Source organism: Sabethes cyaneus, chromosome 2 (assembly GCF_943734655.1).
Source record: "Sabethes cyaneus chromosome 2, idSabCyanKW18_F2, whole genome shotgun sequence".
Taxonomy (NCBI): Eukaryota; Metazoa; Arthropoda; class Insecta; order Diptera; family Culicidae; genus Sabethes; species Sabethes cyaneus.
Window position 1 is genome coordinate 114,633,176 of NC_071354.1, and position 27,463 is coordinate 114,660,638.

The 27,463-nt window shown below is 38.9% G+C and overlaps 3 protein-coding genes across 3 annotated transcripts; 1 reads left to right on the forward strand and 2 right to left on the reverse strand.

The window, feature by feature from the left end:
- Window positions 1-703: 703 nt before the first annotated feature.
- LOC128735902 (uncharacterized) lies at window positions 704-4,075 on the reverse strand. Its single transcript, XM_053830381.1, has 2 exons — window positions 3,864-4,075; window positions 704-1,823 (listed from the first exon to the last, which is right to left on the reverse strand). The coding sequence occupies exons 1-2, from the start codon at window positions 4,073-4,075 to the stop codon at window positions 704-706; spliced, it is 1,332 nt and encodes a 443-aa protein (XP_053686356.1).
- Window positions 4,076-4,681: 606 nt separating this feature from the next.
- Window positions 4,682-7,216, forward strand: LOC128735903 (uncharacterized). The gene has a single exon (XM_053830382.1). It carries the CDS (start codon window positions 4,682-4,684, stop codon window positions 7,214-7,216), a length of 2,535 nt encoding a protein of 844 aa, XP_053686357.1.
- A 658-nt stretch (window positions 7,217-7,874) lies between these two features.
- LOC128735904 (uncharacterized) lies at window positions 7,875-9,278 on the reverse strand. Its single transcript, XM_053830383.1, has one exon. The coding sequence runs from the start codon at window positions 9,276-9,278 to the stop codon at window positions 7,875-7,877; it is 1,404 nt and encodes a 467-aa protein (XP_053686358.1).
- Window positions 9,279-27,463: the final 18,185 nt, after the last annotated feature.

Genomic DNA, 27,463 nt, shown 5'->3' on the forward strand with positions numbered 1-27,463 from the left:
TTTGATAGATGTGGTATAGTAAACTGATCTACCGGTAACATTTACTATACTTACAAATCAAATAGCAAATATATCAACTTTTGTATAAGCTCTTTACCAGGTATTGCGCTCTTTTGGAAAAATTTTAACAGAAGTCTATCCATCGTAGTTAGCCATGGCCATTCCGTAATCCGCGTTGAAGGGATCTAATATTTTTATGGGTTTTGCCTGAGAAAAAGTGAGAAAAAGTATTATTGCTTTTGTTTTAATTTTTTTTAGAGATATTTGTTTGACCAACGATACTAATTTTGGTTTTAGTGATGGCGTTTTGGTCATCGGGTTACTAGTAAACTAGTTTATTTGCTGTCTAGGCCAACGTTTCAAGAACTTTATTTCCTCATCATCAGGGCAACTACGAAAAAACAGTTTACATTTACATTGAGTTACAAAGTCAATTTTTTACACACAAAACTTACAAACATATTAAACTAATTCTTGTCAAGTTTGTTGGGGTGGGTTTTTTCTGCTGTTGGTCGAACTACACTATAAAAAACAGTACAATTTATTACAAACTACTAGGTTGGTCTGACTTTTGAAAATTCAAATTTGAATACCGGCGAGCAAAAACTTACACAGTCATTCCTGTACACAACACAGTACGGTTATGACTTTCAGGGAGCGTCAAAATGGAGAGTACTATTTCAACCTGATTTGAGAGTGTGTATCATTGTGTGAGAGACCGCAACATACCAGAATAAGCTATGCTCAGGTTGTTTGTGTCTGTTCTGTAGTTGATTGTGTTTCTGTCACAAGCAATATGGCACATTTCAAGCACTTGTAGCGCTTGAATTCTGTCGTCGGCGCTTAATATTTTTGTGCTGGTTAAATCAAACTTGTGTTGTTCCTCGATCGCATGTTTCATTAGCGCAGTCTTTTTGTATTCCTCGTCTCTGTCCGTGCGCTCCGTGTCTGAGGTTTTATACTCTTCATAGCGTTTGATGAGAGAGCGGTGGCCGGCGATCCGATTTTTCAGCTGCTGTGTGGTCATACCAATATAAGCACTATCACAATCAGCGCATGGAATACGGTAAATTACGTTTCTCATTGCAAGATGCGGTGAGGAATCTTTGAGTTTCGTGAATAGTAATCTGTTGGTTTTGACGCATTTGAAACTTAGAGTGACATTTTTGAAGTTTTGTTTAATACTTCTTGCCAATGCAGGGGTGAGGGCATCAACGTGATGCAACGATCGATATACTTTTTCCTCCGAGTTCACTTCTTCACAATTTTGTCCACTTTGGTTGATAAACCTATTGACCAGCCGGTTGATCAGTGAGTTCGGATAGTTGTTAGTAAGCAATTGCTTGCGTACAATTGCCTTTTTCTCATCGGTCGATTTGCTCGTGGATAACTGGAATACCCTTCCAATGAAGCCGGTGGCCGTGTTTAATTTTTGTACCAGCGGGTGGAGTGAGAAAAAGTTCAAAATTCTGCCCGACGATACAGTTTTCTGATACCAATCAGTGAGAATTTTTTGTTCCCCGGTTCTTATTAGAATCATATCTAAGTATGGTAATCGGTTGTCTTTTTTTGACTCGTAGGTGAATTGAATATGCGAGTCGAAGCTATTGAGAGCATTCTTTACATACTCAATCTTGTCTGCTGGAAGAGCGGTGAACAAATCGTCGACATATTTTTTGATGCACGGAACTGTGATGTCGATCTTGGTAAGCACATCGTCAAGTAATGTGGTCATTACAAGATCAGCCAATGCTGGAGACAGTAGATTCCCCATTGCAGTTCCCTCCTGTTGCCGATGGTATGCCCCACGGAACGTGAAATAACTGGAGGACAGAACGAATTGTACTAGATTTGTGAACGTGTCTCTGTCTTTGATGGTCGTATTTTTTTCTATTCTGTTCCAGTTATTTTGCACCGCTTGTATAGCCAGGTTCCTCGGTATACATGTGAACAGACTTATTACATCAAACGATACTAATACATAGCCGGGTGGTAGTGTGACATTGTTTATAAACGTGCAAAATTCGTATGAGTTTCGTACGTTGTATTTGTCATGGTCGATCGATTGATGTAAAATTCCTGCGAGGTATTTGGAGAGATCATATGTTGGGCAATTTATGCATGACAGTATGATCCTCAGCGGGTCGCCTTCTTTATGTATCTTGGGTAATCCATAAATTTTAGGACAAGTCGCATTGTATGTAGTCAGCCGAGCTCTGGTTTTTTGGTCGATCATTTTTTGGTCGTATAGAGCTTTCACTAGCGTGTTATTTTTCGTTTGAATTTTACTCGTCCAATCCGATTCAATGCGTTCGTAAGTGCTGTTGTCTTCAACCAGGGTTCTCATTTTTGATTCATATTCGTCTTTGTTCATTATTACCGTTTTATTTCCCTTGTCGGCCGCCACAACATAAACGTCAGGATTGTCGCGAATGAACTTTTTGCTGCTGTGAAACGCTTCAACCAAGAAACGATTGATCGGGTTGGATGTTGGTGTGAAACCGTTTTTTCGTTTGTTTATATAATTTTGCATTATATTAATTAATTGGTTACGACTGTTCATTTGGAGACTCTCATCTTGTTCAAGTTTGAGAATTGATTCCAAGTCCGCAATAATCTTGAAATACGGGATTTCTTGATTATTTGCCAAAGGTAAGGCGAATTTGGGGCCGTACCCTAAAAGAATCAATGTTTCTTCTGGAATGTCAACATTGGTCATGTTTTTAATCCAAGCGTCGTTGACATTCAATTTGTTTGTCTTTTCAATTTCAACTCTCTGGAGAAGACGTTCAAATTTTCGATCAGTTGTAATCTTTGTTTGGCGGATTTTTCTTTGGAAAAAGGCTACTTGTTGTTCAAGGAAGTGAGTGTATGTGTAAGCGGGAGATACTTGCGTAATTTTGCTTGTGAGTGTGGCCCTTGTTTTCTCTAGCATACTAATCTTATGGAAACTATCACTAATTTCGATGTTTAGGATTGTCCGTTTGAAACGATCCATCGCCTTCTGGAGTTTTCCTCTATACGGACTGGCGTCTTCTAGTAGTCCGTTGATGCAACGAAAAGTGTTTTGGATGTGCATTGGGTGCAGGCCAAATTTTTTGCAACGTCGAAGAAAATCCTTTCTAGTGCACTGGGAGCACAATTTGTTTATCGTCTTAGCGTAGCTTTTGTACAGGTCGCGGTGTGATGGTGGTAAACTGTTGTAGAACGAAGCGCTTGAATTGGTAATTTGTGCCATTGTAATTGTAGAGATATTTGTTTGACCAACGATACTAATTTTGGTTTTAGTGATGGCGTTTTGGTCATCGGGTTACTAGTAAACTAGTTTATTTGCTGTCTAGGCCAACGTTTCAAGGACTTTATTTCCTCATCATCAGGGCAACTACGAAAAAACAGTTTACATTTACATTGAGTTACAAAGTCAATTTTTTACACACAAAACTTACAAACATATTAAACTAATTCTTGTCAAGTTTGTTGGGGTGGGTTTTTTCTGCTGTTGGTCGAACTACACTATAAAAAACAGTACAATTTATTACAAACTACTAGGTTGGTCTGACTTTTGAAAATTCAAATTTGAATACCGGCGAGCAAAAACTTACACAGTCATTCCTGTACACAACACAGTACGGTTATGACTTTCAGGGAGCGTCAAAATGGAGAGTACTATTTCAACCTGATTTGAGAGTGTGTATCATTGTGTGAGAGACCGCAACATACCAGAATAAGCTATGCTCAGGTTGTTTGTGTCTGTTCTGTAGTTGATTGCGGTTCTGTCACAAGCAATATGGCACATTTCAAGCACTTGTAGCGCTTGAATTCTGTCGTCGGCGCTTAATATTTTTGTGCTGGTTAAATCAAACTTGTGTTGTTCCTCGATCGCATGTTTCATTAGCGCAGTCTTTTTGTATTCCTCGTCTCTGTCCGTGCGCTCCGTGTCTGAGGTTTTATACTCTTCATAGCGTTTGATGAGAGAGCGGTGGCCGGCGATCCGATTTTTCAGCTGCTGTGTGGTCATACCAATATAAGCACTATCACAATCAGCGCATGGAATACGGTAAATTACGTTTCTCATTGCAAGATGCGGTGAGGAATCTTTGAGTTTCGTGAATAGTAATCTGTTGGTTTTGACGCATTTGAAACTTAGAGTGACATTTTTGAAGTTTTGTTTAATACTTCTTGCCAATGCAGGGGTGAGGGCATCAACGTGATGCAACGATCGATATACTTTTTCCTCCGAGTTCACTTCTTCACAATTTTGTCCACTTTGGTTGATAAACCTATTGATCAGCCGGTTGATCAGTGAGCTCGGATAGTTGTTAGTAAGCAATTGCTTGCGTACAATTGCCTTTTTCTCATCGGTCGATTTGCTCGTGGATAACTGGAATACCCTTCCAATGAAGCCGGTGGCCGTGTTTAATTTTTGTACCAGCGGGTGGAGTGAGAAAAAGTTCAAAATTCTGCCCGACGATACAGTTTTCTGATACCAATCAAAATTGACTTTGTAACTCAATGTAAATGTAAACTGTTTTTTCGCAGTTGCCCTGATGAAGGAAATAAAGTCCTTGAAACGTTGGCCTAGACAGCAAATAAACTAGTTTACTAGTAACCCGATGACCAAAACGCCATCACTAAAACCAAAATTAGTATCGTTGGTCAAACAAATATCTCTACAATTACAATGGCACAAATTACCAATTCAAGCGCTTCGTTCTACAACAGTTTACCACCATCACACCGCGACCTGTACAAAAGCTACGCTAAGACGATAAACAAATTGTGCTCCCAGTGCACTAGAAAGGATTTTCTTCGACGTTGCAAAAAATTTGGCCTGCACCCAATGCACATCCAAAACACTTTTCGTTGCATCAACGGACTACTAGAAGACGCCAGTCCGTATAGAGGAAAACTCCAGAAGGCGATGGATCGTTTCAAACGGACAATCCTAAACATCGAAATTAGTGATAGTTTCCATAAGATTAGTATGCTAGAGAAAACAAGGGCCACACTCACAAGCAAAATTACGCAAGTATCTCCCGCTTACACATACACTCACTTCCTTGAACAACAAGAAGCCTTTTTCCAAAGAAAAATCCGCCAAACAAAGATTACAACTGATCGAAAATTTGAACGTCTTCTCCAGAGAGTTGAAATTGAAAAGACAAACAAATTGAATGTCAACGACGCTTGGATTAAAAACATGACCAATGTTAACATTCCAGAAGAAACATTGATTCTTTTAGGGTACGGCCCCAAATTCGCCTTACCTTTGGCAAATAATCAAGAAATCCCGTATTTCAAGATTATTGCGGACTTGGAATCAATTCTCAAACTTGAACAAGATGAGAGTCTCCAAATGAACAGTCGTAACCAATTAATTAATATAATGCAAAATTATATAAACAAACGAAAAAACGGTTTCACACCAACATCCAACCCGATCAATCGTTTCTTGGTTGAAGCGTTTCACAGCAGCAAAAAGTTCATTCGCGACAATCCTGACGTTTATGTTGTGGCGGCCGACAAGGGAAATAAAACGGTAATAATGAACAAAGACGAATATGAATCAAAAATGAGAACCCTGGTTGAAGACAACAGCACTTACGAACGCATTGAATCGGATTGGACGAGTAAAATTCAAACGAAAAATAACACGCTAGTGAAAGCTCTATACGACCAAAAAATGATCGACCAAAAAACCAGAGCTCGGCTGACTACATACAATGCGACTTGTCCTAAAATTTATGGATTACCCAAGATACATAAAGAAGGCAACCCGCTGAGGATCATACTGTCATGCATAAATTGCCCAACATATGATCTCTCCAAATACCTCGCAGGAATTTTACATCAATCGATCGACCATGACAAATACAACGTACGAAACTCATACGAATTTTGCACGTTTATAAACAATATCACACTACCACCCGGCTATGTATTAGTATCGTTTGATGTAATAAGTCTGTTCACATGTATACCGGGGAACCTGGCTATACAAGCGGTGCAAAATAACTGGAACAGAATAGAAAAAAATACAACCATCAAAGACAGAGACACGTTCACAAATCTAGTACAATTCGTTCTGTCCTCCAGTTATTTCACGTTCCGTGGGGCATACCATCGGCAACAGGAGGGAACTGCAATGGGGAATCCACTGTCTCCAGCATTGGCTGATCTTGTAATGACCACATTACTTGACGATGTGCTTACCAAGATCGACATCACAGTTCCGTGCATCAAAAAATATGTCGACGATTTGTTCACCGCTCTTCCAGCAGACAAGATTGAGTATGTAAAGAATGCTCTCAATAGCTTCGACTCGCATATTCAATTCACCTACGAGTCAGAAAAAGACAACCGATTACCATACTTAGATATGATTCTAATAAGAACCGGGGAACAAAAAATTCTCACTGATTGGTATCAGAAAACTGTATCGTCGGGCAGAATTTTGAACTTTTTCTCACTCCACCCGCTGGTACAAAAATTAAACACGGCCACCGGCTTCATTGGAAGGGTATTCCAGTTATCCACGAGCAAATCGACCGATGAGAAAAAGGCAATTGTACGCAAGCAATTGCTTACTAACAACTATCCGAGCTCACTGATCAACCGGCTGATCAATAGGTTTATCAACCAAAGTGGACAAAATTGTGAAGAAGTGAACTCGGAGGAAAAAGTATATCGATCGTTGCATCACGTTGATGCCCTCACCCCTGCATTGGCAAGAAGTATTAAACAAAACTTCAAAAATGTCACTCTAAGTTTCAAATGCGTCAAAACCAACAGATTACTATTCACGAAACTCAAAGATTCCTCACCGCATCTTGCAATGAGAAACGTAATTTACCGTATTCCATGCGCTGATTGTGATAGTGCTTATATTGGTATGACCACACAGCAGCTGAAAAATCGGATCGCCGGCCACCGCTCTCTCATCAAACGCTATGAAGAGTATAAAACCTCAGACACGGAGCGCACGGACAGAGACGAGGAATACAAAAAGACTGCGCTAATGAAACATGCGATCGAGGAACAACACAAGTTTGATTTAACCAGCACAAAAATATTAAGCGCCGACGACAGAATTCAAGCGCTACAAGTGCTTGAAATGTGCCATATTGCTTGTGACAGAACCGCAATCAACTACAGAACAGACAAAAACAACCTGAGCATAGCTTATTCTGGTATGTTGCGGTCTCTCACACAATGATACACACTCTCAAATCAGGTTGAAATAGTACTCTCCATTTTGACGCTCCCTGAAAGTCATAACCGTACTGTGTTGTGTACAGGAATGACTGTGTAAGTTTTTGCTCGCCGGTATTCAAATTTGAATTTTCAAAAGTCAGACCAACCTAGTAGTTTGTAATAAATTGTACTGTTTTTTATAGTGTAGTTCGACCAACAGCAGAAAAAACCCACCCCAACAAACTTGACAAGAATTAGTTTAATATGTTTGTAAGTTTTGTGTGTAAAAAATTGACTTTGTAACTCAATGTAAATGTAAACTGTTTTTTCGTAGTTGCCCTGATGATGAGGAAATAAAGTCCTTGAAACGTTGGCCTAGACAGCAAATAAACTAGTTTACTAGTAACCCGATGACCAAAACGCCATCACTAAAACCAAAATTAATTTTTTTTGATCACCGTTAATTTATGTTGTGGCTTTCGGGTTGATGTTTCTCGGTGAAAATTCAAATTTATAATTTCTTTAAACTACGTTTCGGCTTACTGTTTTTACTCAGCCATCATCAGATTCCTAAATAAAACAATTTTCATTACACGCGTTTAAACAAAATACAAATCTTACGTACAAACAATATTTATAGTCAATTAAAAACACTAAACTTTTGTTGTCCGCTGTTTCTTCTATGACGACGCTGTTCGCGTCGTGTGCGGTTCTCTTCTGTTTTGTTCGAATCTTCTTAGTTTGTTCAGGGCGCCGTCGTATACATTGGAGAAGCTTAGTGCGTCCCGCTGCAAGTTTACTGTTTTCCCCTCGTGTAGTTTTATGTGTAGTGTTTCCGTGTTCAGTCGTTTAGCTTCGTTGCTCTCTCTCTCTAAGATGACGGTCTCCGAGAATTTGAAAGCATGGCCGTGTTCTACCGCATGTTGTGTGAGTCCGGTCATCGATGATTTCGTTCGGATTGAGTTCTGATGCTGTTGCAGACGTTTTTCCAGTGTCTGCGATGTTTGACCGATGTACACTTTATCATTACAACCACCACAGGGTACACTATACACCACGTTGGTTTGTTGCATTTTTGAAATTTTATCTTTCAGCTTTGAGAAAATAGTGTCTTTTATTTTATTGCAAGGTCTATGTGCAACCGTTACGTCATGTTTGTGCAGTACCTTGGCTACTTTCTCACTCATGCATGGGATGTACGGGAGCGATATGTATTTTTTAGGCTGTTCTTCGTTGTTGGCATTTTGTAGCGTGTTGTATAGTAAGTGTACTCTGTTGGTGAGTGTACGATTTATCAGCTGATCCGGATAGTTGTTTTTTCGTAGTGTGCTTTTAGCAGCCAATATGCTCTCGTGTCTCTTTTCTGAATCAGTCAGCTTCAGAGCGCGATCGAAAAGTGCTGTCACTGTATTGACTTTGTGCGTGTGGGGGCTTTCTGAGTAGAAATCGAGATATCGTCCATCCTTTTGTTTGGGATGCCATGTTTTCCCTATTTGATTATTTTTCCTTGTTAGGGTTAAATCTAAAAATCTTATGCACGAGTTTACTTCTTTTTCTACCGTGAATTGTATAGTATCGTGGAACTTATTGGATTCGTTAAGGACGATATTTATCTCTTCCTCCTTTCCGATCAAAAAACAATCGTCCACATAGCGCCTATAAAATTCAATCGGGATGTTGTTTTCATTCAATGTCGTTAATGTAGCCTTTTCTAATTTTTCCATTATGATGTTTGCAACCACTGGAGAGAGAGGCGATCCCATAGGTACCCCCTGGACTTGAGAGAAAAACTTGTTGTTGTATTTGAAGAACGATGCATCTAACACTGTTTTCATAGCTGTTTTGAAGCTGTCCCACGGGATGGATGTGTGGTTTCGCAGATCATTCCATTTTTCTTCCACACATTGGTATACATCATCAGTTGGGATGTTAGTGTAGAGCGAGACGACATCCAGGGAATACATCACGGTACCGCCTGGGATCCGAAGTTTAGATATTTCTTCGGCAAATGCGAAGCTATTGCGAACATGGTACTTTGTTTTCCCAACCAGGTGTCCTAGAATTTCTGCCAGGTATTGTGCCATCCGATATGTAGCCGATCCTATCGTTGATACCACCGGTCTAAGTGGTCTTCCTTATTTATGAATTTTAGGTAGTCCATAAATCCTCGGTGGTTGGCAGTAGTTTAAAGCAATTATAAATTTGAATTTTCACCGAGAAACATCAACCCGAAAGCCACAACATATTATTGCTTTTGTTTTCACCTTTTCCTGGACAATTCAGAATGGAGCTTCGTGTAAGAGCGAACAGGCTACGAAAACTTTGTTGCCTTCGTCAACGCGATAAGCAGTTCGATGCCCTTGATCATCAATTTTCATCATTTAATGTCGGATCTTTCGATGCATTTTATAGTGGCCAGGTTGAGTCACAAACCGCTGAATTTATATTCCTATTTCACAATGTTCAATTTGAGGTTGAATGAACATAATTCCGAACTCAAAGAACAATTTTCGCTTGATGACCACTTTTACGGATGTTCCGGATTTGGTCCGGATCCGGATGGCTTCTCAATAGCACGGATTGTTTACTTTACTTATATTACGCCAAATAATAAGCCATAGGGACTTCAAAAAGAATTTTGAAGCTATGAGAAGACTTCACAGAAATGAAAATTTAACGGATGTTTCGGAAGCTCTGGAAGACCAAGAGGGGATTTTTTCTGTCTCACCAAGCACCTGTAAGATGGAAAAATATATACTTGACATGTTTCTTAAAGGAACCATGGTCGTGTTGATTCAAAATTTCGTGAAATTCGGGTATAGCCCCAATTAACTCAATTTCCATATGCTACGTGTACTTGTATAACGCGCTTCTTATAACGCGGTCCCAATTACCCGCGTTATACAAACATCGACTGTACTTATCAAAAATTCCAAAAATTCGAAAAAATCACTAGACTAAATCAAAACAACGATCCATTAAACAGGCAGTGTCGCCAAAAAAGCTAAAAAAACCCGATTTAATCCACCTAGTGGTGAAAAGAACCTTTGTTAGGGGGCATCCATAAAGTACGTCACGCTTAAAGGGGGGAGGGGGGGTTGACCTAATCGTGACGATTTGTGACGTAGGGGAGAGGGGGGGGGTATGCAGTTATGTGACGTCACATGAAAAAAATCAAATGGAAAATTAATTTAGCGTTCATGAAAACTTTTTCTTTACATATTTGTGTGAACAGGACTCATTTATTATATGTAGTATGAACTCTCCATTAAGGCTTTACAGAATATGCAGTACACCGCTGAAGAGCTGCTTGAGTACTGTCCTGCCTACAAGATTTTTGCAACCGCAAATAGCAGTCGCACAAACTCTTGAAGGGTTACGGGATGTTACCAGATGCCCATGGCAATGTTTTCTATTGATATTCGTGCTGAACTCAACGAAGAACAGAAACTTATACCGAAGTTTCACGGCTGCTTTTAAGGTTTTTCCACGGGGCGAATCACTTTAAATTTATTAAATATATTTATGCATATTTATATACTTTTACCCGGGTGCTAAATATATGTACCGGTATCGATGAATATTTTACGAAAGTTTTCACATTTTTCAATACGATCTTGAGCTGTTAAGTCCCATAACAGTATGTGGCAAGATCTGTTGTGATTAGGTGGACACATTTAAAATAGTAAATATATTTATCACATATTGAATATTTATGCAGGAAGTGATTTACCCCGTGGGTTTTTCGATATAATTTATACTGCCCCTCACTCAAAAGCTCTCTAAAGGATAGAGTTTATGCCACTTGCAGATTAAATTTCGCATCTAAGGTCGTGTTGAATGATTGCACGATTGAATGAATACACAAAATGGCAAAATCCATCAGAAAAGTTCTTCCAAGGCGTGTTGCTGCAAGACGTCAGCAGGAAGTCCTGATTCTTTCAACTAGATCAGAAGAATTTGAGTGGATGGATGTAAAGGGCGTGGATATGCGCGAAACATTAAACGACGACACATCAGTGACTTTTGAAGCGCATCCGATCGCAGCAATTGGAAATCATCTTCAAAATCCGTGAATCGATGACTTATAAGGTCGAAATTTTCCTTTGTTTATTTGCTGAAATTCATTTGATAGCTGTAAATAAAAAGGTTGGAATGAATATTTAATTTTTTTGTTGTGAAGGGGGCGGGGGAGTTGCCGTGACGTGACGTACTTTCTCAGGGGGGGGGGGGGATGTCACGAATGTGTGACGAAATGTAACAAGGGAGGGAGGGGGGTTTGATTTTGGTCAAAATTTGCGTGACGTACTAAATGGATGTCGCCTTATACGGTCTTACTTGCTCTTTGAGATAGAAATCGACACGTCTTGGGAACATAATTCATCTATTGGTTAACGTTGCGTAGTGCGTTGGTTTTCATAAAATTTTTGGAAATTAAGTTTACAAAATTTAAACAAAATAGCAGCACCTATAAATTTTGATAGATCCTTTTTTTCATGAAATTATTGAGTAAGGGTAAGTTGGTTGCTACTAATTTGAGTAAAAGTTGTAAGAGGAAATATTATTCTTTAACATATACATTGCGTAGTAAAAGTCTAGTTTATAGGTAATTGAACTACGCATAAATTTCTGTAGAGAGAGAGCGAGTCGAGTCCTCGAGTGATGTACATATCATTATATCGTCCGTAAAAATCATTTTTTTTAATGTGTTGTTTTGCGTAAAAGTGCATCAAAAGTGTCGAGCCTGTTAACAAAGATGCGGTGTATCAGAATATTGTGAAGTGAAAGTGGTTTTCCATCACGCGTCTGTGAAAAAAACATTTTTTCATATTGCGAGTTATTCATTTGCAAAGCTTGTGTGATCGAGCAAAGGAAGCTTAAAAGATAGCTTTATATATGCGTGCGACGGTCGTGAGAGCGTGCGTGAGAGCGATCCAGAAATACCAATACACATAAATGATTCTGTAAAATGGCTACTTGCTGTGGTTTTCGAAAAGTTGCCTGTGGAGAAGCTATCAATATCTATCGAGCCAATGATTATGTAAAAGCTAAGTTCATGCATTTTCCAATTTCTGTTTAATTTTTCAACCTTAATTCTGCTCTCTGCTCTTTGATAAATGTCTCATAAAGCTCATTAGCGAATGGTTCGTTGCCGTTCCACCACATGCAAAGGTGTTTGTAAATATTGAGCGCACCGACTTGCTGTTGTTTTGACGCTCACAGCATGCCTATGTGGTGTTCCGCACAAATACTACGGACTGCATGGGCGTCGGAGCGCTCGAGGGACGCTGGATTTTGGAACAGAGCGAGATGTCTCATTGTAAATAAAGAAGGTGACTTGAGTGGCCTGGCACCACTAGGGTTTATGGTTTCTGTGGTTTTCCGTTGAGAATGCTTGTTGTCTTCTCAATTCGACTTTATAGGTTGTACGGTACCGCCTATAGTTTTGCTCATAGTTTCAGGTTCTGCTCACATTCCGTTTGAAACTTTCAAATTTTTGCAAATTGTTATCCCAATCAACGTAGGTAGTATTTAGGAAAATACGCGAGCAAGTATTTAATTTGAGAATATTTCCACTTTTGATTGAGTTGTGCTATGCGCAGGTTGCACATACTTACGGAGGTGCATTTTTTCCATTTGGTGCAATCGTTTGAGGCACTCTCAGCAGCTGATTATCGTAATGTTGTTTAGGAGGCTTAGAGCTGACCCGACCTTAAATATCTCAATATAAAGTAACATAAATATTGAAGTCCGCAAATTTGGGTTCTAACTTTGCGAATTTAGTAGAAGTGGACATTTACTGTAAAGTGTTTTATTTCAAGTATATTGAAAGTATTCTGATTTTTTAAAGAACTAGGTCGCAAAAAAGCCGTCGAAATCTCCAATATCGAAAGATTTTGTATTGCATTGACTCGATTTCAGGCAGATAACTAATCCAAGAGTTTGTCCGGTTTACTAGAGCGAAGGTTGTTTTTGTGGTTGTGGTCCAACGAGTGATGGCGGATTGGACAGCAAGCGTCTGCCAGGTCTGCCCGGTATAATTCAATGGATATTGTATATAATCATTATTTTGGCGAGACTGAATCGAGACACGGTTCTAAAATTTCTTTTTCAAAATGTACTTCCTCGAGCAGCACGTTCCTTACGATTGACAGATTTTTGCCCTTTTATGTAAGCCCCATTTGCTTCCTTTGTAGAGTACATATATTTAAATTATTGAAGCCGTTAGATGTCTTGTTGGTCGTCGATACTAATGCTCGTGTTCCATTGGTCACCCGATTGTTTGATACACATTTTGTCTACAATATATCTAAAAGCACATCTCGGCTTGTACGTCTATACTATTCATCGTTTTATTACAAAAGCAAATATCGCAAAAACAAGTCTTTGTTTATACCGACAATTATACATTTCAAAGAAGACTGGTAGTACACGCCATTTTTAGTTGTCGGTGCAGAAGTACATATCGCGAAATAAATCAATTCGACATTATAGATCTTTAATTTAAATGTATCTTAAAATATATTAAACAGACTTATCTTGACTGTCGACGTGAAAATGTGAAAATATAGAATAATTTTCCTAATCATACAGTCACCCCAGTATTATGAGCCACCCAGTATTATGGGCCAGTCTATGCTTTACGTTAGTTTTATACATAGCAAACTAATATTTAACCATCAATTATGAGTTGAATAGACAGAAGCAACATTCCGCTACATGCTTGACAGCAATACACTTAGTTCCAATGCGTTAATTTGCCTAATTTTCCGAAAGTTGTCAGTTGGCTCCAATCGACCGTCAATTTGTTGTTATTTTTGCGGTTGTTATAAAAAGTCGGTTGCGAATTATAAGCTGAATAGCGGCGTAAATTTTTGTGCCTGGGCCCAAAATGGTTGGAAATCGAGGGAATAGGTATGTATTCATTGAATTACGGTGAAACCACCTAGAAAAATTTATTTCCCGCTTTAGTATATCAAGTTAAACAATGGCCGATAATACTGGGAGCAAAATTGACTTTTCCCAGTATTATGGGTCAAGCATATAGATCAACAGTACTCGCTGGTTTTGACTAAAATTGTAATTTGTTTTCAGTAAAACGAAAAAACGTGCAAGGAAAATCAGAAAATCGAAAAAGAAAAGGAAAATACAAAGATCGAAGCACTATGATCCTGATATATTGCATCACGCTCTTGATCCAGCAAGATAGTAGTACAGTTCAGTTCCGTATAGTACAGTTCCGCGTTATTTTTGGAAACCACCCAAAACTAGTAAGCCAGGACCAAATACTTTTCCTCTTCCTGAACTTACTTTACTTAGTTGGCTTGCCGTCCTAAGACAAAGCCTGATAAACAAAGTTTCTCCAATGCATTCGGTTGTGGGCTAACGCTCTCCAATTCCTCGGACACCGTGTACTCTCCGACAGGTCTCGCTTCACCTAGTCTAACCATCTTGCTCGCTGCGCCCCTGGATATCTTATTCATACCGGATTTGAGGCAAATGCCATCTTTACAGGATAGTTGTCCGGCATTCTTGCTACTTGCCCTGCCTATCGTATCAATTTAGCTTAAGTCGCCTTTTGTATATTTGGTTTGCCATAGAGACCATCACCTTGATAAAGCCCTCTGTGTGATTCGAATGAACTTGACAATCCATTCGAAATCCGAATACAGCACTGAGTACCATCCATCAGATATTGAATCAGTTTGATGAGCTTCTTGAAGAAGAAGTACAAGATACAACAAGATCCCTAAACCGCGAGAACTACACACACACACACACACACACACACACACACACACACACACACACACACACACACACACACACACACACACACACACACACACACGCACACACACACACATACACACACACACACGCTCGCACGCACACACACACACGAGCGCGCGCGCGTTTTTCTCGAAATAAAACCAATTTTGTTTTACTGACCCATAATACTGGGAACATTGACCCATAGTTCTGACCAGGTTTAAAAGTAGCCCATAATACTGGGAATGGAATATACTTATATTTTCTTGTTCTGCAAAAAAGTGTGTGATTTTGGAACAAGATTGCCTACAGGACATCAAATTATGATACATTTATAACCAATTAAGTTATAAATAAACTGTAAATTATTTAAATCTGTGTTTCTACCAATAATTTTGTAGCATCATCATGCTTAACTGGCCCATAATACTGGGATGACTGTACTTAAAAATTGAAAAATAAATAAATTTTAGCAATAATGATCACATCACTTATCAAGGTGAATCCCGATCCAACGAAACCTGCCTTACTAACAAGCCGCAACTCCTTCCTGTAATCGTTGCAGGGATGCAGAGGTTAACACGGTCCCTAAAACAGCTAAGATTACACTAACATTCCTTCTCCAATCCCATCTGATTGCAAGGATTGCACAGTGAGGATGATCGGTCACTCCCAGCCCCATTCACTTGATTCATTGTGCAATTTCACTGATTCGGGTCAATCACTGAGTGCAACCATTGATATGTGCAATCAGTCTAAGCTAAGCTAAGCTAAGCTTTTGAACTACGCATAAATTTCTGTAATACCATTCTTTTTGATTGACATCAATAAAGTTTTCTTGAATAAATTTCATCAATTTTTATTAACCTTCGGTTACTCACGCTGTTGCATTTTGTCCAACACGTGTAGGTTTTTGAATTCCATATTGTTATAAAGTTACAAATCGCTGTTTAACTAACGTATATTCTTTAATTAACTTGTTATGAGCAAAACCTCATAATTATTCAATGCATTAATACTTTAAATTGTTGGGAAAATAGATCAACATAAACCGACATCACAGAAACGAAACAATCAGCATGTGAGGTGTACCGCGATTGGCCCTGGAATTTTCTCTCGTTTCTTCATATGAAAAAATGGTGTTTGTATGCAGCAAAACTATCAGCAAATATAAAATGTTTAAAATGTATCTGTTGGTAGTCGAGTCATTCGGGGTCAAAATTAAGGCATTTGTTTTAATCAAAGTTCTACCGTACCTAAACAAACAAACATATTCATCAAAGTTGTGTATCTTTACTATTTATACAATTTTGTAATACATGAAAAAGTCATACAACAATTACAAAAAGAGCTAAAATAGAATAAAACTGATTTTGCAAATTCATATACAATGAATAAGTTTTTTCTATCTTCGCTGAATATACAGAAGGTTACTGTATTCAACAAAATTTCTTGTAATAATACGTTCTAAAACTTTGCAGAACACGTCAATGTGTTATATTGAAACTGAAGAAAAGTAATTTTTTTACTTCACTTTTAGGGGGATAAATCAAAATTTAAATTGCACCAGACGATAGAACTTTCAATTTCAAAAAATTCTTCCGAAGGTTCGATAAACCTAAAACCAAGTTTTCCCAGTCAAAATTCTAGTGCGCATTTCTTTTTGGCTTTGGGCCATTGTGCGCGCGAGTAACCGTATTACAAAAGTTGGCGCGAGTGTTGGAGGGTTAATATCTTTTGATCGACAAGAGCGATTCTTCTGAAATTTTGCAGATATATTTGCAGCATTAAAATCTCTAATTTGATGCCAAAATAATTCAAACTAGATAAATAATCTTAGATGAAATCGTTATAAATTATTGTAAATTTTAATGTGTTGTATTCAAATGCTGATAACTTTCAAATTAAACGTCCAATCAAAAAACAAATCAATAGTGATCTATTAGGTTATGTTACCTTTCAAATGAAACTAATAGCGCCTAAATCGGTTTAGTCATCTCTGAGAAACAGGCGATAATTATTACCTTGTCAAAACAGGTTTTTTAAGCATAACTTTTAAACTACTTGTTTGTTTTCAATAAAATTTACCCGAAAAATTTAGCGTTAACAAGAGCTTTCATTTGATACCTAGATCGTTGAAATTGGTCATTTGGTTCCGGAGAAAATCGTGTCACGTAATTTTCACATTTTTGCTTATAACTTTTAAACGAAACATCGTATCACGAAACAAATCAATAGCGATCTACTAGGTAATAATACCTTTCAAACAAAAGTAATAGCGAACAAATCGGTTCAGCCATCTCCGAGAAACAGGCGATAGAAAAGTTGCGCCCCGCACATACATACACACATACATACACACACACACACACACACACACACACACACACACACACACACACACACACACACACACACACACACACACACACACACACACACACACACACACACACACACACACACACACACACACACACACACACACACACACACACACACACACACACACACACACACACACACACACACACACACACACACACACACACACACACACACACACACACACACACACACACACACACACACACACACACACACACAGACATTGCTCAGTTCGTCGAACCCTGTCGATTGGTATTTGTGGCTCGGCCCTCAGGGCCTCGGATGAATTAAAGTTATACTATAACAAAGGTTTAGGAATTGGTCGAAAAACACGAAATTGATCCGAGGCCCGGAGGGCCAAGTCACATATACCAATCGATAGGGTTCGACGATTTGAGCAATGTGTTTGTGTGTGTGTGTGTGTGTGTGTGTGTGTGTGTGTGTGTGTGTGTGTGTGTGTGTGTGTGTGTGTGTGTGTGTGTGTGTGTGTGTGTGTGTGTGTGTGTGTGTGTGTGTGTGTGTGTATGTGTATGTGTGTGTGTGAATGTGTATGTGTGTGTGTGTGTATGTGTGTGTGTGTGTGTGTGTGTGTGTGTGTGTGTGTGTGTGTATGTATGTAATGATTTTTCCTATCGCCTGTTTCTCAGAGATGGCTGAACCGAATGGTTCGCTATTACTTTTGTTTGAAAAGTGTTATTGTCTAGTAGATCACTATTGAGTTGTTTCGTGATACGACGTTTCGTTTAAAAGTTATTAGCAAAAATGTGAAAAATACGTGACACGGGTTTCTTCGAAACTACATGACCGATTTCAATGATCTTAGTATCAAATGAAAGCCCTTATAAAAGCTAAATTGTTCAGGAATTTTTAATTGAAAACAAACAAGTAGTTTAAAAGTTATGCCTAAAAAACCTGTTTTGACAAGGTAATAATTATCGTCTGTTTCTTAGAGATGGCCAAACCGATTTATGCGCTATTAGTCTCATTTGAAAGATAATATATCCTAATAGATCACTATTGAATGGTTTTGACTGGACGTTTAATTTGAAAGTTATGAGCAACCGTATACACCACACCAAAATAAACAATAATTTAATAAACAATGATTTTAACCAAGATAATTTACCTAATTTCAATTATTTTAATATCAAACGAGAGGTTTTGACACTACGAATATATATGCAAAATTGCATAAGAATTGGCTTTACCAGTTAAAAGATATTAACCCTCGAACACTCGCGCCAACTTTTGTAACACAGTTACTCGTGCGCAAAATAGCCCCAAATCAAAGAAAACGTGTGCATTAGAGTTTTGACTGGGAAAAATTGGTTTTGGGTTTATCGAACCTTTGGAAGAGTTTCTTGAAATTGAAAGCTCTATCGTCTGATAAAATTTAAATTTTGATTAATCCCCCTAAAAGGGAAACAAAAATATTATTTTTCTTCAGTGTCAATATAACACATTGATGTGTTCTGCAAAGTTATAGAGCATAGCATTACAAGAAATTTTGCTAAAGACAGTAACCTTCTATCTCTGCAGCGAGGATAGAAAAATTTTATCTATATGTAAATGAATGAATATGAATGAATGAATTGTATATGAATTTGTAAAATCAGTTTTTCTATTTTAGCTCTTCTTGTAATTGTTGTATGACTTTTTCAAGTACTACACAATTGTACAAATAATAAAAATACACAACTTTGCTGAAAATAGTATACCTCTATGTTTGCTTGTTTAAGAACTGTAGAACTTTGATTATAATGAACCCTAATTTTGACTCCGAATTACTCGACTACCCCATTTTTCCAACAATTTAAATTATTAGTGCATTGAATAATTATGACATTTTGTGCACAATAAGTTTGTTGAAGAATATACGTTAGTTAAATAACGATTTGTAACTTTATAGCAATATGGCTGAAAAACCTACACGTGTTGTATAAAATACAACAGCGAGAGTAACCGAAGGTTAATAAAAGTTGATGAAAATTATTCAATAAAACTCTATTGACGTGATTCAAATTGAATGGCATTACAGGAAACTATGCATAGTTCAAAAACCCGAATTAATCCACCTAGCGGCGTGACCTAGCCTTTCTACTGCCACAATAATCATTATTTAATTTCTCAGGAACTTAATTGTAGATGTATAGATGTTATATTAGACTATATTTTTAAACATCCGTTCCGTATTCCTCAAAATCCTTATTTGCCAGTAAAATTCACAACGTATTGTGTAGAATAATTATATTTTCTTTCCTTGGGTGCGTAAATACATGTAAGCGTCATTTATGTTACTTGATGAACACCTTATTTAGTTTTATAATATTTATAGAAAAATAATGTAAACACAAAAGATAATTTTTACAGACTTGAATGAATATGTATAGAAAATTAGAAATTAACCCTCTAACGGGTCTACAGACGGCCTTAACTTTCGGGCTTCAGAGCCACATACGAAACTGGTTTTGAATTGACAATATGAAGTATTTGTTCATAGCAGATTTTTTGATATTTTGATATTAATACCATGCATTCAAAAGTTAGCATCTTTGAAAAACAAGAGTTCAGAAAAATTATTATTATATTTCGCTTTTGAAGAAAAAGGATATCTACAACAAAATGATTGATCTCAAAATTTTACTATTGGTTTCCTTGGCTTCAATTTTGCAATATATCTGAATTAGAAAAAAATTACTGAATAGAGCATTAGATATGAAAACGAGAAATGGAACTATTTCTTAGCTAGCACTCCTTCAGATAATTATTTTTGCATGAAAATCAAAACTTGACTTCTTTTGAATGTACTTTCATGAAAAGATAGTCATTAGCTTGATCGCATCGTTTTTACAATGTTAGAGGGTTAGGAAAACAAGGTGAGGTCGAAAAATAGTGCCAAAGCTGCGCCATAAACATGCTTGAGAATGGGAAATACGATCGATATGATTCCCAGTGCTTGTCTTTTTTTGATTTATTTATTAAAACATGATACATAACATAAGACATCTGTCCTTTAAAATTGTGAGTAACAGCAAGTGAAGAAAATGACAATTAAAATCTGAAATCAAAGAAAAGAAAAAACTTTTCGATTGAATCCCACTATTTAATATTTATTTGCAACAGATACGTAGTTCACCTACGACGTGCAGGCTTCATCAGTGTCTTATTTCAAAGCGTATACGTATCTGTCGCGAATAAATATTAAATAGTGGAATTTAGTCGGTAAAAGTTTTTTCTTTTCTTTAATTTCAGAGTTCGTATTTCACTAAGAGGCTTCAAAAACTACGGACAATTGACATGTTTCTCACTTTTCTTGAATTTCATTGCAAATTTTAAAATTGCAAATTGTCATCACATACATACATACATACATACATACATACATACATACATACATACATACATACATACATACATACATACATACATACATACATACATACATACATACATACATACATACATACATACATACATACATACATACATACATACATACATACATACATACATACATACACACATACATCACACACATCTCATACATTGAATACAATCAACATTTGATTGATATGTTTTGATTTCACACGTTTTAACGGTTTAATATACGGTGCTTAAGTGTTAAAGTTTGAATAACTTTTGAATGAAGCGTCCGATTTTAAATAACTCAGTTTCGTTTGATAGATCTCAGCAGTAATTTTCAAATAATCATAAAATGTGTGATGTTTTACATTAAATTAATGCTTATATGTTACATAAATATGTTTTAAATACTATTTTTTCACATTTCTTTATGTAACTTTCAAACTACAAGTCCAATCGTCATGAAATTTGGAAGTTAAGTCTTTGCAAGGCTCCCCTTTCATATGCAATAAATTTTGCTCAAATCGGTTAAGAGACCTATGAGATAATGAAGTCCCATATTTTTCGTATTTTTATACATAACTTCTGAACTAAAAGTCCGATCAGTATGAAATTCAATAGCGACCAATGGGACACCTAGACCTTTCATTTGACACTAAGAACATTAAAATCGGTTTAGCCATCTCCGAGAAAAGTGAGTGAGATTAAAAGCGTCACATACACACACACATACACACACACACACACACACACACACACACACACACACACACACACACACACACACACACGCACACACACACACACAAACACAGAGAAAATGCTCAGTTTTCGAAACTGAGTCGAATGGTATATAACATTCGGCCCGCAGGACCTTCTTTCCATTTCGGGTTTTCCAAGTGATTTCTATACCTTTATACTATATATTTATATAGTAGAAAGGCAAAACCTATAACCCGAGCAAAGTTTGATCACAAAGAGATATCTACAAGATAACTTGTTTTGTTAACGGATAACTCAATATGTTATATTGATGTTATTTAATGAATATTTCTATATAACATGATATGGTACACGGATATCAAGAGAGGTTATCCGTAATAATCCCTCTAAACAAGTTAAAATACTATCAAATCATTTTGCGATTTCAATAAAAAGAAGTAATATATTAACCCTCTGATGTCCACCGTCACCTTTTGGCGTTGTCAATTAGTTTGGCAGATTGTTTTAGCTCAAAGTTATTATGCAAGATCAAATAAGAAATGTTTACACGCGTATGATTCGTATACAAAATATTTACTTTCATGAATTTGTTGCATAACAGAATAAAACGAAAAATTCCTTTGAGATTCTACTAACATGCTCGCCATTAAATAATTGTCAAAGCTATCAATTTTTTAAAAATTTTCTTTATAATTTATTACTAATTAAACTTGCACGAATGAAAATGTGTTCCCTTTTTTGTTAATATTTATATTGAAACTTTCCTATTCTGGTTTTTGTGTATTACTCAAGTCTTTTTTTCCACGAGGGATACATGGCGCGTAAAACCGTTTAAAAAATCATGGTAATTCGAAAAATTCTGTAAAAAAACCATGTTAATTCAAAAACCACCCAGAAAGCTATTTAAAATCTAAAAGTCGTCGAAAAACCGCTCGAATTTAAAAATTGGTGAAAAAACCGCAGTAATCGCAGAGTTAGCGTTTATTTTCTCACAGTTTCATGATTGATTGTACAAGTTGCATTCTTTTAAGTACTTTATCACTTTTTCTTCACTATAACTTTCGTTTCGGAGTCTTTGTAGTGTTACTTCGTCAATATTACATTTTTGTTTGGCGTCTATATATTTTCTGCAGTCGAGGAGAAGGTGTAGTACGTTAATTGTGGTTTCACAACAATCGCATAATGGTGGTGAGTTAAGTAAAAAGCTATGTGTTATAGCGAATTTATAAATTAACCTGGCTCAGGTCGATTAGCACTCAGTTTTAATCGGAGTGCTGTCAAAGCGTTCATAAATTAACCGAGATTGCATCTCGGTTAAACTGACAGCATTCAGTTTGAAGCGCAGTTTAAAACTGTCTAGCATTACGGTTTACCGGTCGATCTGTCAAACTGCCCGTACTTACTTTACTTTAGTGGCAACGGTCCGTTACCGATCCTGCGCCGAACGAATTATAGTCCTCCAGTACCGTCGGTCCTGGGCTGCCGTTCTCCAATCCCCACGAACACCAGCTGAACGTGCATCGTCTTCGACAGCACACACCCACCGGGTGCGGGGTCTGCCTCGGAGTCTACGGCCTCTTCCTGGTTCTCTGCTGAAAATAGTTTTGGCTACTCTTTCATTGGGCATTCTGGCCACGTGTCCAGCCCACCGCAGCCTGCCACATTGCACTACCTTCACTATATCAGCATATTTGTATACTTGGTACAGCTCGTGATTCATGCGTCTGCGCCACACTCCATTTTCCATTTTGCCACCAAGTATAGATCGCAGAATTTTACGCTCAAAAACCCCAAGCACTCGCCGATCAGCTTCCTTTAGCGTCCATGATTCGTGTCCGTAAAGGGCCACCGGGAGGATTAGTGTTCTGTAGAGCGCCAGTTTTGTGCGAATTTGCAAACTACGGGACTTCAGCTGGCTACGTAATCCGTAGAAAGCCCGATTCGCGGCTGCAACTCGTCGTTTCACTTCGCGGCTTACATCGTTGTCACATGTCACGAGTGTACCAAGGTATATAAATTCCTCCACTACTTCATATCGTTCCCCATCTAACTCCACCTCGGCACCAACACCACTTGAGCTCCCACGTTCCCTACCAGCAACCATGTACTTCGTTTTGGCGGTATTAATGGTAAGTCCCAATCTCGCTGCTTCCCTTTTAAAGGGCCTAAAGGCCTCTTCTACTGCTCTACGGTTGATTCCGATGATATCGACGTCATCCGCAAAACCAAGAAGCATGTGAGATTTCGTGATGATAGTTCCATTCCTTTCCACGTTTGCTCTTCGTAATGCACCTTCCAAGGCAATGTTGAATAGCAGGTTAGAGAGTGCGTCCCCTTGCTTCAGTCCATCCAACGTCACGAAAGCAGCTGAGGTCTCACCCGCTATTCTAACGCATGATTTGGATCCATCCAGCGTCGCACGAATCAGCGTAACTAGTTTCGTCGGAAAACCATGTTCTAGCATTATCTGCCACAGCTCATTTCGTTTAACTGAATCGTACGCCGCTTTAAAATCCACAAACAGATGGTGTGTCTGCAAGTTGTACTCCCGGAACTTGTCTAGCAACTGGCGCAGGGTAAACATCTGATCCGTCGTGGAGCGACCCTCACGAAAACCCGCTTGGTACTCGCCGACGAAGGACTCCGCTAACGGTCTCAGTCTGCAGAACAGGATACGGGAAAGCACCTTGTAGGCAGAATTGAGCAATGTAATTCCTCGATAGTTTTTACACTCCATTCGATGTCCCTTTTTGAAAATTGGGCAAATGAGGCCATCCAACCACTCCTCCGGCATTTGTTCTTCCTCCCAGATCCTGACAATGATCCGGTGGATTGCTTCGTACAGCCGCTCGCTCCCCGCTTTTAGAAGTTCAGCCGGGATACCGTCCTTCCCAGCAGCCTTACCGTTTTTCAGCTCACTGATTGCCTTCTTAACCTCTTCCTGTGTTGGTGGCTCCACAGCTTGACCATCGCTTACAATTTCTATCCTGTCCCTGCTGATCTCCTCATTTACCTCTCCATTCAATAGTGTCTGGAAGTGCTCCTTCCACCTGGCTGCTACCGCCGTTTTGTCGGTAAGCAGGTTGCCAGCACTATCATTGCACATCACAGGCATGGCAAAATTCCTGCTTCTCACCGTTTTATAGAAACTCCGTGTGTCGTTGCTGGCGTATCGCTCCTCTGCGCCGGCAAGCACGTGCTCCTCGTACTCGCGTTTCTTTAGACGATGGATTCTTTTTTCCGCAGCTCTAGTCTCTCTGTATCTCTCTCTGTTTTGACGCGTTGCCGCAGTGAGCATGCGACTCCTGGCCTGGTTCTTTTCGTCTGTCACTCTCTGGCATTCGGCATCAAACCAGCTGTTACGCTGTCTTCCACGCGTCGTGCCTACCACCTCTCTCGCTGTTGTTTGGATGGCACCATGGATGTTCCTCCACAGCCCATTTATATCTTCTTCTTCTACCTGCTGTTCTGCGATTCGCTGGTCAAGCTTCCTGGCGTACTCCACTGCAACGCCGTCTGCCGTTAACCGCTGGATGTTGAAACGCAGCGTCCTTTCAGTGCGAGCTTTCGCCGTGTTCGACAGCCTTGCGCGAATCTTACTCACTACGAGATAGTGGTCAGAGTCGATATTTGGTCCACGAAAAGACCGTACATCGATAACATCCGAAAAGTGTCGACCGTCAATCAAGACATGATCGATCTGAGAGCTAGAGTCTCCATTTGGATGCCTCCAGGTTTGTTTCCGAATATTCAAACGTGGAAAGTAGGTGCTACAGATGGCCATCCCTCTGGCCGCGGCAAAATTTATGAGCCTCAGACCGTTATCATTGGTCGACAGATGCAGGCTATGTCTTCCAATAACTGGACGGAAGAATTCCTCCCTCCCGATCTGCGCGTTTGCATCTCCGATGATGATTTTCACGTCGTGTTTTGGGCACTCTCCATAGGTCCTCTCAAGCTTGTCGTAAAACTCGTCTTTAGCATCATCGGATTTATCATTTGTCGGTGCGTATAAGTTGATTAGGCTATAGTTGAAGAATTTGCCCTTAATCCTCAACACGCATATACGGTCATCTACGGGCCTCCACCGGATAACTCGTTGCTTTTGTTTTCCCAACACTACGAAACCGACTCCATGTTCAGCTTTCTTACCGCCACTGTAGTAGATGTGGTACTTAAAAGAAGTGCCTGCAATAGGGTCTACTGCACGGAACTCCCTTTCTCCGGAATTTGGCCACCGAACTTCCTGAATAGCAGCGATCTCCACTCCGAGTTGATGCAGCTCTCGAGCAAGCAAGCCAGCCCGTGCCGGTTCATGGAGAGTTCGGACATTCCAGGTACCAAGTTTCCAATCGTTATCCCTTAATCGTTTCCTTGTCCCTTGCCGTGTCCTATACCGATTGTTCCGTCCTGAATTTCTTTGTTCGTTGTTCGTGGTAATTGAGTTTTCGGTATACTACCTCACCGGGGTCGCGATACCTACATCCCGCTGATGGGTCTGCCATCTTAGGTATAGCTTGCGGGATACAGCATTTCATATTCAGCCGCCCGTTACGAGACAGACGCTGTGTGAGCCGCCCCTCACCTGGAGAACAGGCGCTCTAGTTCGCACCTCCTAACTTAGCTGCTTCAGTAAGTACATGAAGCATTTCCGGGTAAGGCCATCGACCGTCATCATTTGACTTAGATCTGCGTGGAGGCGCCAGGTGGGAGCTTGAGAGAGCCAGAGCTATGTTTGACGCTCCTTCCAGGTAACTCTCTCCATTTCATACCCCAAACTGCCCGTATCGTTCATAAATTTCGGGTTCGAGTTAGCACGAATCCAGGTTAATTTATGAATTCGCTATTAGTCTCGTATGCCCAATTTCCAGTCTGCTTAGAATACGTTGATCGCAGGCGTAGCTGCAGTCTACCCATTTTTTAGATTCAAATTTTACTTCTCGCAGTTTTACGTCTTGCATTGAAAACCACTAGTTGTCCCAATGTTGTTCGATCTTACGTTCAATTTCTTTCATAGCGACTTCTGCCGGAATTGCTGTTGAAATTGGTGTATTGTTTCTAGCGTTAGCGGATAATTGATTACAGCACTCGTTCGCTAATTGCACGAATGAGGTGATCCAACTAGCGAATTTCGTTTTTTAATTGCACGATGGCTGCCAATATTTATTGTAAAACATGATACGTTTTCACCGTAAAGAATTCTTCACATGCACTCACACGTGCGCTAGATTTTGAAAAAAAAAACAGTTAAATCTTTAAAAACGAACCAAAAGCTTAAGGAATACGTGTCCAATTCATTCCAAAGTTTAGCAGAATTTGAATTTATTTGCTTTTAATATATCTACGTAATGCAGAAAAGAGCTTTTGTTCGGCATAGCTGCATTTTTGTTTATAGCAACCACCTACGAAACCACGTGCCGTTTGACAGATAACTGTTTTTTAGTTGCACTATCGTGCAACTAGCGAACGTGCAATAAAAAGACGATGCGACTAGAGGATGTGCAATTAGCGCACGAGTGCTGTAGCTGCTTCATAACCTTGACAGCATGACCGGGAATCCAGCAGAGTTCTGTCAGTCTGTTTTGTAGTAAAGTTTCTATTCTTTGAATCCAGTTTACTAATAATGAGCTTCGAATTAGAATGAAAATTGAAACTGACGCGTAACTAAACTCGAAAAAAAAACACCACGATTGTATAATACTCGTCGACATACTCAAAGCTTACTTCTATTTATAGCAGACTTCAATCTACGGTTGACACTTTGACAGCGAAGCCATTTACTGCGACGCAGGGGGTAGAGGGAGAGAATAAAAAAGACAGAAAAGTGTTAAACAATTTCACACTTCCATATGGGCAGCACTACGAGTGTAAAAGTGATCGTGCAGTGCCATAACGTCACTGCCATGTTGGCGAATTGGCCAAAGCACATACGCTTTTAACCCAGTTACACACAAGAGCAGTTTTGGTGCACAGGTAAGGTAGTTGCATAGGGTGCTCTAAGGCGTGAGTTCAATCCCAGCCG

Bases quoted from the DNA above. Each gene is read 5' to 3' on its own strand.
- LOC128735902 (XM_053830381.1), bottom strand. From the start codon at position 4,075: ATGAGAAACGTAATTTACCGTATTCCATGCGCTGATTGTGATAGTGCT. The intron at 1,824-3,863 runs GTTTGATTTAAC...TCTGTCCTCCAG, and splicing joins GCGATCGAGGAACAACACAA to TTATTTCACGTTCCGTGGGG.
- LOC128735903 (XM_053830382.1), top strand. From the start codon at position 4,682: ATGGCACAAATTACCAATTCAAGCGCTTCGTTCTACAACAGTTTACCA.
- LOC128735904 (XM_053830383.1), bottom strand. From the start codon at position 9,278: ATGGCACAATACCTGGCAGAAATTCTAGGACACCTGGTTGGGAAAACA.